Here is an 18345-nt window from a genome sequence, read left to right as displayed (position 1 = left end):
AGCATTCTGAGTATAGTAATAACTGGTAAGGACCTCTTTAGCAGGTATTAAAATAATTTTATTTAGTGTTAATAATATTTTCTTTCTGCCCAGATTGGTTCCATAATATTAGCAAGATTTATCCAGTTCATCTAGTATCATAGTTTCTGAGTGAAATTTCCTTCATATCATTAGTATTTTGAACTGTTTCTGAATGGAACCTGAATGCCATAGATAATGCTTAACTATTGATGATATCAGATATTGATATATATTGGTAACGAGGTGACACACGCCACCATGATAGCTCCAGGGAACTTAAAACACACTTTAGGATTCAATAAATTGGAGGTCCACACAACACTTCTGTGGAAATCAGGAACAATTTATTGTCTGTTTTCGGAACAGTTACCTATCACTACTTTCCAACACACACTGAAAAGTTAAGGTTCCCCAGGTCACTGGGCCTCAGCCTGCTGCCTACTTCTATGCTCCTTCCTTCCTGTCAGGGACGCTGTACCTTCTTACAGACTTTCAGCAGAGAGGTCAGCACTGCGTTTGAAGCCATGTCCCTTTTCCACAAGGACCCTTACTGGGTGAGGTACCTCTGGGACACTGGTTCAACCATCTCCCTCTCCTCGTTGGAGCCTCTCAATCAGTGTCGTGGGCCTCTTGCTTCTTATCATTTGGCCTATTTCATGGCCATTCCCTATTTCTTTTTAGGAAAAAAAAGGCTTAATAATGGAACAATAGAGTCTAATAAGTAGATATAAAAGACTAGGAGAATAAAGAGGTTAAGTGAGTAGAGGAGGAATAATAGTTTGGAAAGTGGGGCCCACGGCCTAAGGTATTCCGGTGGGCCCTGGCATCCCAGTCCAACACTGCTCTCAATTAGGGTTGCTACCTTTCCCTGCCAGTAACTCTGGGCGGGGTGATGATGTCAAAGTGACAGATAGTGACGTTGCAGGGCAGGTCGGTGAGCGCAGCTATGACGTAGCGATTGGCCGAACGCCTTGTCAAATCCTGACAGGTTTTCCTGAAAACTGGGTTGTCTGGTTCAAAACCAGGCCAGGTGGCAACTCTACTCTCTATCCTGCCACTAACACCACCTACAGTGTGCTCCAACAAATCTACCCTATTATTATGTCATCTAATTAATGCTACCGGTCAGTGCCGGGCCAGGCCGCCTGGACACCCTAGGCAACACGGCCGGCCGGGTTGCCCCCTACCACATGTGTGTGCGACTGTACTACAGGGGAGTAGAACACTCTCAGGGACATGGGCCTGGAATAGGGGTAGACTACTGGGTAGGTATGTGCCTTTGCACCCTCACAGCATTACAGGCACATGTCTCTTCTGCCTACCCCTAGTTCCGACCCTGCTACCAGTTACTATGTTGAGGTGGCCTATCAGGCTCCCTAGCATCATGCACTATTCCCTTTTCACTAGTGAAAGAGGAAGTGGCACCTTGCCCTGCTCATTATATTTATTTTCTGCTTAACAGCGCCACCCGGTGGCCACACTAAGAATATTATTAATTATTAGAATTATTGTGGAGAGGCCACCAAGGCCGGGCCTAGGGTGGCAGGATTTTAGGGGGCGTCATGCTGCCCAATCACACCCACATTGTTTCAGAAACATTGGTGATGTGCAGGAGATATGATCGATTTTTAAAATTACTGTGAACCAATCCCCATTGCTCCGGTCTTGATGATGAAAATTTGAGCAAATAAAAGGGAGGGGGTGGGGTGATGAACGGCAGTGGGCCTAGGGGCACATGCTATGCAAATCTGGCCCTGGAATTATTACACCATATACTGTACTTACATATATCCTATGCCTTCCACATTTATATGTATCCATTAGAGCTAAAGTAGCTGGACTTTTGGGCGTTAGTTTAAGAGTGTCCATTCTCTCTTCTACTTTACAAATGGCTATTACAGGTACAAAGGGCAAGAGCACATGGAAGGCAAACATTTGGCCAAAGTTGCAGTTGGGCAGTAACCCAAATTAGCAATTAGCAAATAGCTTTGTTCAGACCGCTGCAGGGAGAAACAACAATCAACATTGACCTAGTGTTATTAAAGGGGACACATCACCCAAATAAATTATTCAAAATCCTATGTTATCACATTAGTCAAGTAAAATGAACTTTAATTACACTATATAAATTATTTGAATCTTGCTTCCTTCAGTCTGGGATTTCAAAATTATAGCAAACAGGCAGCAGCCATTTTGTGGACACTGTTATCAAGACAGGCCTTGCATCATCTCAGAATCTTCTTTGTGCACCAGAATAGGGGACCCGATGTCCATCCCCATGCCCTGGCTACACAATTAAATGGTAAAGAGAATGGGAGAATATGTGGAGAGCAGTGACATCTAGGAAGTGCTGAATGGAAAGTAAAAGTAATTGTCTGCCCCGCCTCTATGCCCTGGGCAAAGAGGAGTGGCAGACAATATTTGATTGACAGCTGAGATTTTTAAATGAGCTTACAACAGCTATGAATGCTTTAATAAAAAATAGAAATTGGATTTCTTGTTTAATTTGAAAAGGACTTTTATTATACCGATTTTTGTGTCTGGGTGACAGGTCCACTTTAACTGGTAGTCATTACTGGTAGATGAGCGAAAATAGAGGCACAGTTTGGTCTCAGAAGGACTGGCCCCGCCCCCTCTTGTGATATTCTACTACTGAGGGAAACGTAGCCCCTTGTTGCTACTCCCTCATCTGAGCATCGCTCTACTTTCCACCCCGTCATAATAGTCTTTCCCCAGATTTGCAATGACATCAAACTGACTGAGCTTTGGCTCCAGCCGCCTTAGGTGCGACTGATGGGGGCGGGACAAGCGCGAAGAATGACAGCAGCTCCACCTTTTGGGAGTGTAACATCCTGAACACCCTTTACGTGTAAACTATACGCAAGCCCCGCCCACCCGTAAGCCTTACCCATTGGGAAGAGCCTTGCGGATTTAGTGCATGGATGCCGGCTCCATGAGCTCAGGTACCCAGCGGGAGAGGCACCATGAGGACAGGTTGTCACAGCGGGGCAATGCCCGGCCTCCTCTTACTGCTGGTGTTGGGGACGCGAGCTGGCAGAGGTGAGTTTAGGGTCGCTGGAGCCTCCTTTTAAGGCTGCGTGCCATAGTAAAGGCTTCTGTTATGGAAAGGGGGGCTTCAAGCTGCATTTGTACGGCGAGATGCTGCTCCTGTTTCACCTGATCCTCGCGGCTCTGGCAGGGCCTACTATGGTATTTATAGGGCTCGTATTTGCTTGGTCTCCCGTCATCAGTCAGCGCTTGTATTGCTGGAATCAAGCCCATTCCACTCGCACCTCCTGCTATTAATGCAGCTGTTACAGGGGGACCGATGCTTTCTCTAATGTTCCTTGCGCCCTGAAATGCAGTTTATCTTCCTGTGGGACTTAACGTTCCAAATGGGTCCCAGGGGCTGTAGGTTTTGTTTTTAGCCACAAACATACTTGCAGGCAGAAGTGCAAGGCTATATCACCTTTGCCTTTCATTTCTCAATTTTTTTTTTGTACATGTACAAACTATTTCCATTTATTTGAATAAGTCATAGTTTGTAAGGGAATGCTGGGAATTGTAGTCTAATAACGGACAGGGGACATGTGTCATGCTGTGGGCCTCAGCTCTGGGCAAAAAGGCAAATACTGCCAAATTATACTGATTGTCAGTTAGAAATGCTCTATAATATATAATTACCTGTTTGTAGTGTAATCCCTTTACATTGGAGTCACAACTGATATGCAGTAACACTAGCTTACTGTTGTATGTGTATTATATATAGTGAATAAAGTACCCCCTCTTGTTAAATATAAGGATATTATAAGTTACCGAGGAGTTTCATGACCATATAAAAACACGAGGCCGAAGGGGGGTACTTTATTTATTATAATACACACATTTCAGTGAGTCATGTGACAGAAATGACATCAGAACGCACCGTTTATAACTGATGACATCAGAACTCACTGTTTATAAGGATATAATTTACAGGATATTCAAGGCTTTTGTGTATTATAATATGTACTGCCTTTTATTTGCCTCCTGTGTCCAATTTAACATCGCTGGTACAGTGCCTCTCTGGCTCAAACTTTCCATTTCTGTGCAGTGCAGTATTTGTTATTCTTTAGTAATACCCCATTTTTTCATTTCTCATCTCAAAGGGCCAACACTGCCTCTCTCAGGCTGTGAAGAGGGCCAGTTCCAGTGCAGGAACCAACGCTGTATACCCACTGTGTGGAGATGTGATGAAGATGATGACTGTGCTGATAACAGCGATGAGGATGACTGTCGTGAGTATTCTGTTAGAAGCTGAGAGAACATACAGTGTTTCGAAGCACCCCAAATCGCAATATGTATTCATTATAGCAGACTGTGGTTGTTATTCTACAACTGCTGCAACTGAAGGGCACTGCAAGTTATAGTTGAACAGTGGTGGCCCACAGGGAGGAAAGCTGTGGGTTGGAATAAAAGTGAGGACCAAAAAGTCGTGTTGAAGCAGTAATTTAACTTTTGAACTTTGTCTGTGAAGATATTCTAGTGTATGCTGGGTAACCATGTTCTGGTTTTGGTCATTATCATGGCCATGGGATTGGATATGGATCTCCATTAGTATATGACCTGTCTGTATACAATGCAAACTTTTTTTTACCTCTTGGACACCCCATCTGGAGCACAGGAACTATTCTTAAACCATAATAAGATTCTACTGCTTGCTTTGGATTCTAATATAGGGTTTGTAGCTTAACAACAGTTGGAGGGCTGGCATTTGGATATCTCTTTAGTAGCCACATAGGCATTTAGAATTCAATCGATGTTTTGGTGTAGCACTATTTCATTTCACTGTTGGAAGTAAGTGGGGCACATTCATTTTTACCTGCACGTATACCTATTTTTAAATTGCTCTTCTCCCTGTCATATTGCAATGCTTGTTTTGTACCTCTCTCTCTCTCTCCCAGAGGTGGTGTTGTCTCTATATACAGTGTGTATAGAAGGAAGCCTGCTGTATCTGTAGAGTGCTTCTTATTTTTCTTCAGAAATCTTGTTTAGCACTAACACACTTGAGATCTCTTGGGTGAATGATACTTTTTAGAGAAAGCCCATGTATATTGTGTTGCATTCAGGGAGACAATGCATAGTATTCTTTTGGGTATTTAGGTAATTGCTTCCTTACCACATAAGAAATAATATTATGACATGTGCTAAACCTCTTTCTTTGCTGGCCTGATCACATCACATCTACCTTTACTCTGTCTTTGCATTGTTTTCTGTCCGCTCTCCAGGTTTACATGCACGTTATGAATGAAATGTACAAAGCTTTCATTTGAGGTGGTAAAGCATAAAATGTGATCACATGCCACAGAAGTGACCAGTAGCTGCTTTGTTTGCTTACACACCCCCAGCCCTTTTTGCTGAAGGGTGGAAGCAAAATGAACACTGTCAGTGCTGCCGTCAAAGACATAACCGTGGTATATACTGTACAAGGCCGTTCTGTCTATCTCAAAATATACACTGTTTGCATGTAATATTGATTTCATCTCAATGTGCATAAATCACGGATGCATGGCTCCTTCTCTTTAAGGATGTTGACGATTTATGTTGAATTAATGAATTGAAAGGCTTTAGTTAATGGTTACATGGGAAAATCATGACCTGCTTTGTCATGCTGTTGTAAGTATTGTAACTGCCACTCCTCCATATGACACTAGGGTTTCCTACGTTAGCAGACTAGTTGTTGTACTCTGTATGTTGTGGATGCATTGTGTTGGGATTTTATACACATGAGTATATGTAAATTGCAGTTTTAAAGTAACCTGTTCTGAGCAATGAGTCATCACTTGTGCAGTTTGCCTTTCTTATGAGTATAATTCTATTTGTCAGCATTAGGGATGGGCGAATTTTTTCACCTCGTTTCGCCAAAAAAATGACGCCCATAGACTTGTATGGAGACGTGCGTCAAAAAAAAAAAGACGCGCGACAAAATAATTTTTTTTGACGCCCATAGACTTTAATGGGCGTCTGCGACATTTCGCCGGCGGCGACTTTTTGACGAAACGAGTCAAATTCTCCCATCCCTGGTCAGCATAATGATGAGTTTGGTAGTGTAAAGATGGCCATAGATGTTACAATTACAAACTCTCCTGGAAAAGATCTTTCCAAGAAAGATTTAGTTTCAACACACACGAGTAGAGCTAAATCTTCATACGACATACAAGTAGAAACAACATGAATTCAACCCAATATCAACAAATTCTTCAAGACAATGTTAAAACATGAGTCACAAAGTTGAAGTTACGCAGGGGTTGGATATTCCAACAAGACAATGACCCTAAACACACATTGAAATCTACAAATGCATTTATGTACAGGGAGAAGTACAATATTCTGGAATGGCCTTCACAGTCCCCCGACTTGAATATCATGGGATGATTTGAAGCAGGCTGTCCATGCTCGGCAGCCATCAAATTTAACTGAACTGGAGAGATTTTGTATGGAATCGAATGGTCAAAAATACCGCCATCCAGAATCCAGACACTCATTAAAGGCTATAGGAGGTGTCTAGACATGGTTACATTTGCAAAAGGAGGCTCAACTAAGTATTGATGTAATATCTCTGTTGGGGTGCCCAAATGTATGCACCTGTCTAATTTTGTTATATTGCATATTTTCTGTTAATCCAATAAACTTTTTCACTGCTGAAATACTATGTTATATATTAAAAGGAAGTTGCTACTTTGAAAGCTCAGCCAATGATAAACAAAACTCCAAAGAATAAAGACTTTATATACATGCTTGCATTTGTGATGTGATTTAAGTACGTCAGAGTAACATTTAATTTGATTGCATCCCAGAGTATCAACAGACAAATAGAAATCTTAAATAACGAATTCACGTAGTTCAGTCCCACAAAGGAGGTCTGGATTTCCCAGTGGTAGATATTTTAAAAGAACAAATCAGCAGGGATGGATGAGAGTTCTACTTTTAGCTGTCTGAGTTAATAACGGCTCTCAAATATATCCTCCTAAGGACCGGGAACCTCCTATTGTGATAAATAGGGAATACAGAAGATTGCCTCAGCAGGTTTAAAAATGCATCATAGACCGAACAGCAAATGAGAATACATCCACTTGTGATATTGTTGCAGAATCTCTTTACATGTTGACATGCTTTGTCATATGTCTCATATTTGCAAATTTGACATATATTAAAGTACTAGTTGATTTCTGCTAACTATAGCAATGGTCAGGTGTCTCCGTAAACACTGCTATTAGCTTATTAACATTTGGTCAACCTGCATGCTTATTGCCTATATTTAATTTGCATTTTTTTTGGTAATAATGTAAAAATAAATGCTGTTTATTGAGAGAATCCAATGAACAGTACCCTGTGCAATGTGGATGTGTGTCTTTCAATACAAAGTCTGTTTGTTAACATATCCTTTAATTTATATTGCATTGTATGTGCAATTTCATATGTTATTTTTAATGGAACTGGTTTTCTCTGGAGACTTTAGCAGTAATTCTGGCTGTAATTTGTGGCTTTGTCTCTCACCAGCTGGTGCAGTAAAATATCAAGCAATCTCCCAGCTCCTTTTATTGTCAACAAGAATGATTGACACCTGTGATTTTTTTTTTTTGTTGTCTACTATATGGATTAACTACGCTGGCTGCTTTAATCCCATCTTTCCTGTTACCATGATGTACCTTTGACTGCAACCACAAATAAAGTTACGGAATCAGTTATATGGAAACCCCTTATCCAGAAAGTTCTGAACTACATATAGGCCATCTCCTATAGACTCCATTTTATCCAACTAACCCAAATTTTCAAAATGATTTCCTTTTTCTTTGTATTAATAAAACAGTACATTGTACTTAAAGTGATACTGACACGTTCCTAAAAAATAGGAACATGTCGGTATTAGTGAAAAGAAGCTGCACAAGAAATATAAGCAGCTAAAGCCCCACAAAGCCACCACCAGCACGGTGAACCTTAGTAAAGGCGACCCTCCGACACAGTTAAATCATCTTCCTGAGTTGTTTCAGTCACGCTGGGCTGGGGGCGGCGCGATCCCTCCATAGGCAAATTACAAATTAAAACAGGACTCCAGCCAATGGAAGAATCGCACCACCCTCAGCCCAGCTTGACTGAAACAACTCAGGAAGATGTTCTAAGCTTTCTGAATAGCAGGTTTCTAGATAATATATAAACCAAGAAAGAAAGAACCAAAGGGACTTATCCCCACACTACATAGGCCTGAAAAAATATGTTATTGAAAACAAAATAATAATAATGAGTAGCAAAATAAAAAAAAAAATGCAATTTTTATTCACCACCATGCCATATTGAAACCAGTGAAATTAAAAACATTTAAAATAATGAGCAGCGCTGCATGTGGAAATGAAGGGATCCCTTCTAAGAGGACAAACCCAGAAGCTGGTTGTGTTAACCAACAAAGGGAAAATTAGCATGCAAATGGTTTGGGAACAAGATTGTACATGTACGTTTTAAAGTGCAATAATTCAATGGGATTCAGTTGAATAAGTCCATCTTGATCCTAAAGGAAAAATTTCCAAAGTTATGTGGTGGACAGCATGTCAATATTCCCCTACTTCATATAATATGAAACGGATTGGCAAGAAAGGGGGGGGGGGTTTTGAAACCCCAAAGTCTCTGGTGTTTGAGGGTCAGTAATTGGATAACTCCAATCCGAGGGTTGATGCTTACTAGACGTGCTGGGGCTTCAAAGGCCGGGAGAGAGGGTTAAATCGCCTCCAATGAACACTGGCGATTAAGCCGTCAAAGTGAAAATGTCACCGCATATGTTTCCAAGGGTAACCCAAATGTTCGCAAATGCCACCGCTTCTTGTAACGGTTCTGTAGCCTCATATAAAATGAAATTATACAGACCGTCTCGCGGATTATGCTCACAGATCAGACCGTGGTTCCTTGGAGCGGATGTGCGATATTTCGCCACAAGGCGTGGCTTTGTCAAGTCCTCTTGACAAAGCCACGCGTTGTGGCGAAACAGCTGTCGAGGTTCGGCACTGCACTGGCTGTGGGGGGTCCCTCCTTGGACTGTATGCTGGCGTGACTGGGGGAGGTCAAGGACATCAATATCGCACATCTGCTCCAAGGAACCACGGTCTGATCTGTGAGCATAATCCGCGAGACGGTCTGTATAATTTCATTTTATATGAGGGCTACAGAACCGTTACAAGAAGCGGTGGCATTTGCGAACATTTGGGTTACCCTTGGAAACATATGCGGTGACATTTTCACTTTGACGGCTTAATCGCCAGTGTTCATTGGAGGCGATTTAACCCTCTCTCCCGGCCTTTGAAGCCCCAGCACGTCTAGTAAGCATCAACCCTCGGATTGGAGTTATCCAATTACTGACCCTCAAACACCAGAGACTTTGGGGTTTCAAAACCCCCCCCCCCCTTTCTTGCCAATCCGTTTCATATTATATGAAGTAGGGGAATATTGACATGCTGTCCACCACATAACTTTGGAAATTTTTCCTTTAGGATCAAGATGGACTTATTCAACTGAATCCCATTGAATTATTGCACTTTAAAACGTACATGTACAATCTTGTTCCCAAACCATTTGCATGCTAATTTTCCCTTTGTTGGTTAACACAACCAGCTTCTGGGTTTGTCCTCTTAGAAGGGATCCCTTCATTTCCACATGCAGCGCTGCTCATTATTTTAAATGTTTTTAATTTCACTAGTTTCAATATGGCATGGTGGTGAATAAAAATTGCCTTTTTTTTTATTTTGCTACTCATTATTATTATTTTGTTTTCAATAACATATTTTTTCAGGCCTATGTAGTGTGGGGATAAGTCCCTTTGGTTCTTTCTTTCTTGGTTTATATATTGTCAGTTTAGTGGACACCCCAACACCTGAAGTCTGTTATTATCTCATTAAGCCCCATCTGAGTCCTTTTTTTGCATAGGTTTCTAGATAAGCACTTTAAATTTTTAGCCTTAACCAGCTGGCAGATAGGATTCCAGGATGATGTTGGTGTTCTTTGTCCCACCCAAATAAGCAATTTTAACAATACTGTACATTATTATTTCAAAAATGAATCCTTTGGATATTAATACTTTGTAAGGCTGCACTTACCCTGAGTGTCTATGGGCTTCCCTCTCTGGAGAAGGAGGTTGTCAACCTCCTACTCCATCATGTAAATGGAGAGATTGGCAGTGGGTAAGAATCACCACTTCATTTAAATGCAGCTGTTCATATGCAGTCCCTGTTTCACTGCCCAGCAGCTAGTAGGTGTGTGAGGGAAGAAGTGTGATATTTGGGCATGTACATTAGCACAGACAACATTCTGTCCTTACAGAAAATGTTAACCAGCTGCTGACATCTGCATCTGAATTTAAGCGTGGACATGAACAATTAATAATTCTATACTGTATATAATTCTACGGGTATTTTCAGAAATGTTTTTTTACAGAAAGACATATTTAACCATAGTGGATTTGTCAAAATGTGTACTTTCCAAAAAGATACAGTTTTCTAGGGTTTTTTCAACACTTAATACACAGGCAGGGTACTTTGTTTGAAGAAGTGCAGCTATCCGCTGAATTCATACACACTATTTTCATTTGGGGTCCCTACAGTCCACATATCTTGGTAAATCTATACCTAGTATAGAAATTTCATGAACGCTAACATTAGGAAGTTTTTGCAGTTTTGTAGTTCACAGTTTTGTCAGAATGTGTCCAAAATAGCATAGTTTCAGGGCTAATGGGATAATGGGGATAAATGCACACTCCACTCAGCTGCTTCTGCAAAAAGCTCAGATTTTTTATTTTACGGAGATCTAAATACCAAATGTCCCCCTTTATCAAGTGCTCTTCAAAGTGAATAAAGGGAAAGGTTATTTAAAGGGGAAGGGTTGTATACACCCATTATGCATAAGGAAGTCCTGAAGACAGCCTAAGTAGTAGCGCCGAAACATTGAAATAAACCATTTTTTTGTTTCACTCAGAAAGTCCTTGGTGTACGCTCCAGAACAATATATTATATTAAAAGTTTATTGCATTCCAGTATCTAGCTTCCCGAAGCTGCACTTTGTGTAAGACTACACTGTGAATACCAACACAAAATTATGGCAACTCTCCACAGAATACCATCTGTGTTTCACCATTCCCAAAAATTAAACTGCTGTTCTGGGTTACCATCCCCCTCCATAGCTGTGCTACCATATTACTATTCCTAGCACAGCATCACTTTGATTTATTTTCTACTGATTTATTTTCTCTTTCACTTTGTTTCATTTAAAGCTTGCTCTTTGTGGATGTATGGTGCTTGGCCATTTTATAGTGTAAGTACTCTGATGTGTAATAGTGTAAGTATTGGCATGTCTAGTTAAAATTACTAGTGAACTGTTGTAGAATTGCTAATTACTGAATATTTGTCACAGCAGGAAGATTATTTTTCTTTAATCTTAAAAGGTATATATAGTATAAAAGTATAAGTCATTATTTTTGTGTATATTTTCTCACCCTTAGGTATTTGGTTTGGAGGCTGTTTACTGGCTTCAATGTGGGTTTCATGCTTTAATATAACTAGTGTTTGAGATGCCAGACAGGACATAGGGAGGACAAAGGATGGAAAGGTTTAAGCAGCTTCTGAACGCGATCGGACTGCAGAGTATAAGCTAAAAACAGTTGGCATTGTGCTTAGGGGGCAACTTGTCAAGTTACCACCATAAGAGACAAGAGGAAAGTGAGGGAGAGAAAAATATTCCAATTGAGGTATTATTGTAGGGAGTAAGAGACAGAGAGCAGGGGATATAGGCAGAGGTAGGAGCTATTGCTTTAAAGGAAATGATGATATATGATGGTAACCTATGACATATTCTGTTAAAAAAAAAAAACAAGGACTTTGTCCCCTTAAATATATAGTGTATAAGGTTTCAGCTTCTAGTATGCATAGAACATCCCTTTGAGTATTTGCATTAATGTATATCGGTGTGAGCTGCCATATTCCTTGCTTTGGTATTCTGACAGTGATGGAAGAGAATGAGGTGTGGGAGGAGATGAGGAGACTGAGATGAACAGCCGAGGTATTCAAGACAAGAAAGAATTGGGAACATGAAACGATAGAAGTAAACAGGGAAATTGAAAAGAAAGAACACATTCACGGGATGAGCTATTTAGTGAGATGATTTACAAAGAGTTAGTGACTGCTGATTAGTAACCACATTTCTTCTTCTAATAATGGACAAAATTCAGTGTGACTAGCATATCTCATGGCTTATCACATGAAAAAACCTATTTAAATCTATGAGGAAACACACGATACAAGGTTTTCTCACTGAATTCAGAGACTCAGTGTGTTTTTGTCACAGGCCCTTTCAGTCTTTTATTTTTAAAATATATTGCAGCTGTAAAAATACATGTATGTAGCTGTAATAAAAACTGACAATTGCACATCACACTTTGATCACACTTGTACTGTTTTGCTTACCACTGACAGAAAAGAAAAGCAAAGAGAGGGAGAAGCTCCGCACCCACAATTATCTCTTGAAAACGTGCTGTAATAATGAGACTTTTGCCAGTAATCCCTGGGCCCCGTCTGTTTACTTTGCTTCCAGTTGCCTTGATTGGGAAATTGATCAACTGTTTTGTTATGTCTTACATTTTTGTAACAGAACAGTGTTGTTGTTCTCTCTTGCATTCTTCTGCTTTCTTGTTGTTTTTCCCTTTTGGCTACTTGGTATTCTGATCTTTCCCTCCCCCACCCCATTTTGTTTTTTGGATCACATTATTTTTCCCTTCATTTCTTCAGATTATTTTATCAGGGGTTTTGCCACAAAAAAAGCTAGTCATTGTTTGTGTTTGTTAATGTGACACTGTGGATGGAGAGGCATATCCTGTGTTACCGGCATAGTGGGGAAAGAAATGTACTGTGTAATGTTTCCTAGGCCAGCACAGACTACAGGATCCAACTTTCACATTGCAGTAATTTCACCATTTGTGTGATACTTTGGCCTTTGAAAGTTTGTTTCATCAGAATTTTGGGGGGAGGTTGTCCCATCAGTTATTACAGAATACACAGAAACTGTTATATATGGATGTACATAATTTGGTTCTTGCTTGGTTCCACTGACCTGTGGAGTTTCAAAATGTGACCACAAAATATTAGTCCTGGGCACATTTGCTAGCAGGAATTAAATGTATTGTTGCGTAGCTGTTCCTATTAATAAACATAAATACACAGTATTTATTTATTTACACAATAAATTATACAGATATACTTTAATAATAAATAAATTGGACATACAGTATACCTTACGTTTTTTTAAATTACATGTACTGTATAAGAACTATTATACATAATACATGGGATCTGGGATTTTCTGGATAAGGGCCCGTTCCGTCATTTGGATCACCATACCTTAACTTTAAGTTAAAAATTAAGTAAACCCAAAAACCTGTATTACCACTGTTATGGATTTATGCAGCTTAGTTATGATCAAGTAAATTACATTGGTACTGTCAACATAATTTTAAAATGTAATGTACACATAAATATTGCCTCAATCTGCCATGCTTTTGATTGTAAAATCTTGTGAGCAGAACCCTTTTATCCTATTTTTATTTTGTAATCCTCGTTTGTTAAATTATTATAAAAAAAAAAAAATTATGTAAAGTAATCTATAACTTGCTGGTGCTATATACACAAGATTTTACCTACCTGGAAACTACATTTACTCTGATAAAATTGAGGTAAATAATTAATGATTATTATGTTGTTTTCTACCCAGTGTGGACTTACAAACCTTTTAATTGCATGTGATTCTAATGGCATACAATTTAGCATGTCTTGGCGCAAGAGGAACCCTTAACATGCCATTCAAGGCAGCTGTTAGTTTTAGTGGTCCTAATGCCTGAAAGTTCTGAACATTGCACCTCATGTTACCACCTAGCACTGCACCGATTAAGAGTATATTAGCTTTTTTTTATGTTGTTTATGTTGGAATACAACCGACAGAGATTGTTCCAGTGCATGTTACTTAACAGGGAGAGTCTATTGTTACGTAGCAATGTGATGTCATGTTTGACCTGTAACCCTGTATGAATAATTCCTCTTCCTGTGTGTGTTCTCTCTGTGCTGAGTTCTATAAAGCAACCCAGGGTATTATGTATAAGATGCCCATCATCATCTTCTTTCGTCTTCATTCTGGTGATAGCCAAACTGAGACACAAAAGAGGCAGAAGATGAAGAAAATTGCTGTGAAAAATCTGGAATTTACCTTTAAAGTTCGGCCTGACCCCCCTTTTAAACTGGAAATCTACTGGGCCTGGAACAACTGTCCCCTCTGTGCCCCTGATGGCGGCCCTATGTCCCGTGTGGCCCCCTTTCAAGGTGCTTATTAAGAGAGCTGAAAGCAGGAAGTAGTGTTCTGGCTATTATGTTAAACATCCATGCACTGCAGCCTTTATAGATTATATTTTTGGATAACTATGGTGGTGAACTGTTTCAAACACTTGTGTACTGTTTGTTCTGTTATACAGGGGCATATTTATCAAAGTCTACTTATTTCATAATCATTTTTTTAGGGTTGTCAAATGTCATGGGTCAGTGAAACAATATTCTTAGTTTTTTCAAGTTTGCAGTAGTACCTGTATAATGCATAGAATAGTTAATTCTCTTGGGATAAGTATAATATTATACCTCACAACATTTGAAAAGTGTAAAGTGGGACAAAATGTTTTTTGTGGTATAGTTTAGATATGAGTCTCGGTTCTCCCAAAGACTTGCTTATCTTAAATAGTAAACAAGGGAAAGTTGTGCTCACCACTATTTTTTAAAACCATTAGGCGGGGGTGCAATGAGGGTGTGACCACAAAATACATATAGTCAACTACAAGAGATCCTCTGCACTCAACCCATTATCAATATATTTAAGACAGCGACATTTTGTGCATACTGCTACTAAAAAATAATTGAATTCTTAATGAATCAGATGAAAATTAAGCGTAGGACTGGCCAGATATGGGATGACTTTGACGTAGTTGGCCAGCTTAAATATATTGCAATATATGGACAAACAATCCCTGTGTTGTTTAAAGGGTAAGGCATTTTTTAGTAGCAGTATGCACAAAATGTCGTCTTAAATATATTGATAATGGGTTGAGTGCAGAGGATCTCTTGTAGTTATCTTAAATAGTTACATTTGTATTTTGCTTATCTATAATTGTTCCAAATGTATCGAAGTGCAGCCACTCAGTGTTCTGGCCCAAAAAGCCTCTAATTTTAATTAAGTTTTAGAAACTTTGTATCTTTTCTGGCATCAGTGCAGGAGATCAAAGAGAAACTGGGAACATTTCTGTTAGAAACCAGGGACTGCAAATTGAGCTGTCAGAATCGGGACTGTCCCACAGCAAATGGGACAGTTGGGACGAATCTTTCTGAAGCAAACACCCCAGTTTTCCAGTGTACGGCAACACTACATTATCTACTCATTCTATAAAAACACACATTTTTTGATGATCCTGTTCCATTAAAGTCTGTAAACGAGGGTACGTTAGCACAGTACTAATGTAGGTTCTGAACAAATTTCATTTGAGAGTTTGTATATATGATTTTTAAAAGAAAACAGAACCCCCGCCCTGAGTTAACTGATCACCTCCCAGCTGAGGTCCCCTGACTCAACCTGAACGAAAGGGAATGCTTATACAGTGTGCAGAATTCACATTAGTCCAGATTTTTAGTTGTTGACTTGTTACTGTCTTTACGTCCTATGCACGCCGCATATATAAGTACTGCTGTAAATTAAAAAAAAAAAATACATATTTTTTCAGCAGTTTAATTCCCTCCTGTGATGTGTTTAACATAGTAAATTAAATGGGAGGTATAACCTTTTTTTTTATTGATACAAATGTTCACTCCAGTGCTACAAGTTATTTCCTGTATTACCAAATAAAAACTAGATTTTATTTCCATTTCCTGTCTTTAATCCTCTTCCATGCAATCCTCTTATTCTGCCTGATTAGGCCTTGACTCTTCCCATCCATCTGATGTTTGGCATTTTCTACTTTTACTTTGAGATTGAAGGTTTTGAGAAACAAAGGGGTTTCCATTTTGCAGTCAAATTCCTGCCTTTTTGCCCTGGGTCTCCAAGGGTTTCTTTTGAATATTAAACAAACAGCTTTTAATGTCCTGTCTAGACTCTTACAAGAGTGTCATGAGAGGAGCTTGTTTTGGGGTTTGTCAGAACCAGGACTCAGGCGGAAGCAGGACATCCGTCTTGAAGGGACAAAAGTCCAGCTTTCTCTGCTAAAGATTGCTGGGCAGAATAAACTCAGGATAGGATACACAGGAACACTTGGGGAAAGTGTGAGAAAGGGATAAATGATATACTCTGACTCCTAGACCAGTGTTATTTCTTTGTTCTGATTGATAACATTAGTGGTTATGTTTAGAAAGTGTGAACCCTGTTTTAAAAGAATGTGTTGATTGCATACTTGGGCTGTATTTATGAAAGGGCTTAACACAGTTCTCCAGAGAGAAATTTCACAGCTTTTTATTCAGTTGAATAGGCGTTTTAGAGGTGGGTGAAAATGGAACAAACTTCATCCTTGGATAAATATGCCTCTAAAACTCCTATACTACTAAGTAGAGAGCTGTGAACTCTATTTTCACTCTTTGATAGATGTGCCCCTGAGTTTTGTATGTACTAGCCAAAGATAAATTAACACAAGCTGTGTTGCTGAGGGCAGATTTATAAGCTTTGTTTGTTGCTGAATCTTGTGTGTGAAAATATCATAGATGGTTTCTGTTCTTGGGTATCCATTATTTGTTTCTTGATAACACCTATCACTTTTAAAATTTCACAAGGTTCCTATAAAAGTGTGAATGTATCATGGCAGGTGTAAAAAAACACAACCAGCGTGCAGATGAAAGGAAAATGGATAAATATCTAGAAATCCAAAGAAAATTAGTTTTTTTTCCCTAGTAGTTAGCTACAATTTCTAATATTTCTCACCTTTAGATAAATTTGCCCCTAAGTATTGCCCCTAAGTATTGAAACACTGAAATCTAGGTATATTAATGCATATTTGCTTGATAAAGTTTTGACAAAACAACTTTATAATTGGGTTAGGTTAGGAGGGAGAAGGGAGAGGGACAGAGGAGCAAACTGAGCATGCTCAAGCCTGTGCCCTGGATGTTTAAGCTGAAAGAAGAAGTAGAATAAGAAATAAATGCTGTGTTTCCTTTGACAGAGGACTCAGAGCAGCATTACTTTGAGGCTTAAGTGGTATATTTATGTAGACCTTTCTGATAAAGCTTACTTAGTTTAACCTTTCCTTCTCCTTTAAGAGAAGCATGTGGCTTTAACAGTTTCAGTTTATAGCTATCTTTTCCTCAAGCATCTATAGCTATAACATCAAAGGTAAAACCTCTGGTAGAAAAAAGATTTATTTGTGCCTGGATTGAGCCAAACTGTTAGAATTGGACTGCATCTTGCTATAATTAAATATATAGGGAACTTCCCAAATCTCTGAGCAAAATCCTAATTTCAGTACCTCCCTAGCACACTGTTTTTGAGAGAACTGTTGGGACATAGAGATAATGGACTTGATTCTGTATTGTGAATGGATATGATTTACTAACATAAGGGGTAAATTGCACAAGATCAGTTGCCAATAATGCAACAAATCAGCAGTTTGTTTTGAACATCCTACAAGTTGGAAAATTAAAGCAAAGTTCAAATTTGTTGCTACTGGCATTTGAGCATGAGGGCAGTGGTAAGATAGACAGGCAAGCATAGATGTTCATTAGTATTGCTTGGTTAATTTCCCAACCAAACTGTAGAGTAATCTGTGATACCCCCAAAATAAAAGTGCTGCAAGATTCGGAAGATAAAGGCCTGGATCAGATTTTTATAAATATACTGACACTTTGGCCTGTTGTAACCCTTTTAGTATCTGTGACTCTTGAATAAATGTCCTCAGTTGTTAACTGTCTTTTACAATCTGGGACTATAAAGAAGAATTTGAAGGGATTATCATATTAAAGTGGGATTCAAATGTATTATCCATATAATCATGAAAATTACCCAGGAAATCAGGTCAGGTATTAAGAAAAGGATAATGCTTATAAATAAATAAAAAAATCCTTGGGTATGGGGAAAATATGACTATTTTTGTTGACTGCTGGATAGGACAGCATCTTCATTTTGTTTTTAAGATGTACAGTATGGCAGGTATTCTGGTCTGCAAATGCTTTCCTTGTAAGTGCAACACAAACATACCACTTTAGCTAAAGTACAGCTGCATTGCCTGATCCTGTTATGTATTTGCAAAAT

General features: G+C 39.2%; 1 protein-coding gene across 1 annotated transcript in view; it reads left to right on the top strand.

Moving 5' to 3' along the window:
* Positions 1-2886: 2886 nt before the first annotated feature.
* lrp8.S (LDL receptor related protein 8 S homeolog) overlaps positions 2887-18345 on the top strand; it is a 79482-nt gene continuing 64023 nt past the window's right edge. Inside the window, exons 1-2 of the mRNA XM_018260917.2 lie at positions 2887-3081; positions 4170-4298. Of these exons, the coding sequence (XP_018116406.1) occupies positions 3006-3081; positions 4170-4298 (205 nt within the window). The 5' untranslated portion in view covers positions 2887-3005. The remainder of the gene's footprint in view (positions 3082-4169; positions 4299-18345) is intronic.

Source organism: Xenopus laevis, chromosome 4S, assembly GCF_017654675.1.
Source record: "Xenopus laevis strain J_2021 chromosome 4S, Xenopus_laevis_v10.1, whole genome shotgun sequence".
NCBI classification, from domain to species: domain Eukaryota; kingdom Metazoa; phylum Chordata; class Amphibia; order Anura; family Pipidae; genus Xenopus; species Xenopus laevis.
Note: the sequence above shows the minus strand (reverse complement) of the source record. Positions and strands in the feature narration are given on the sequence as shown.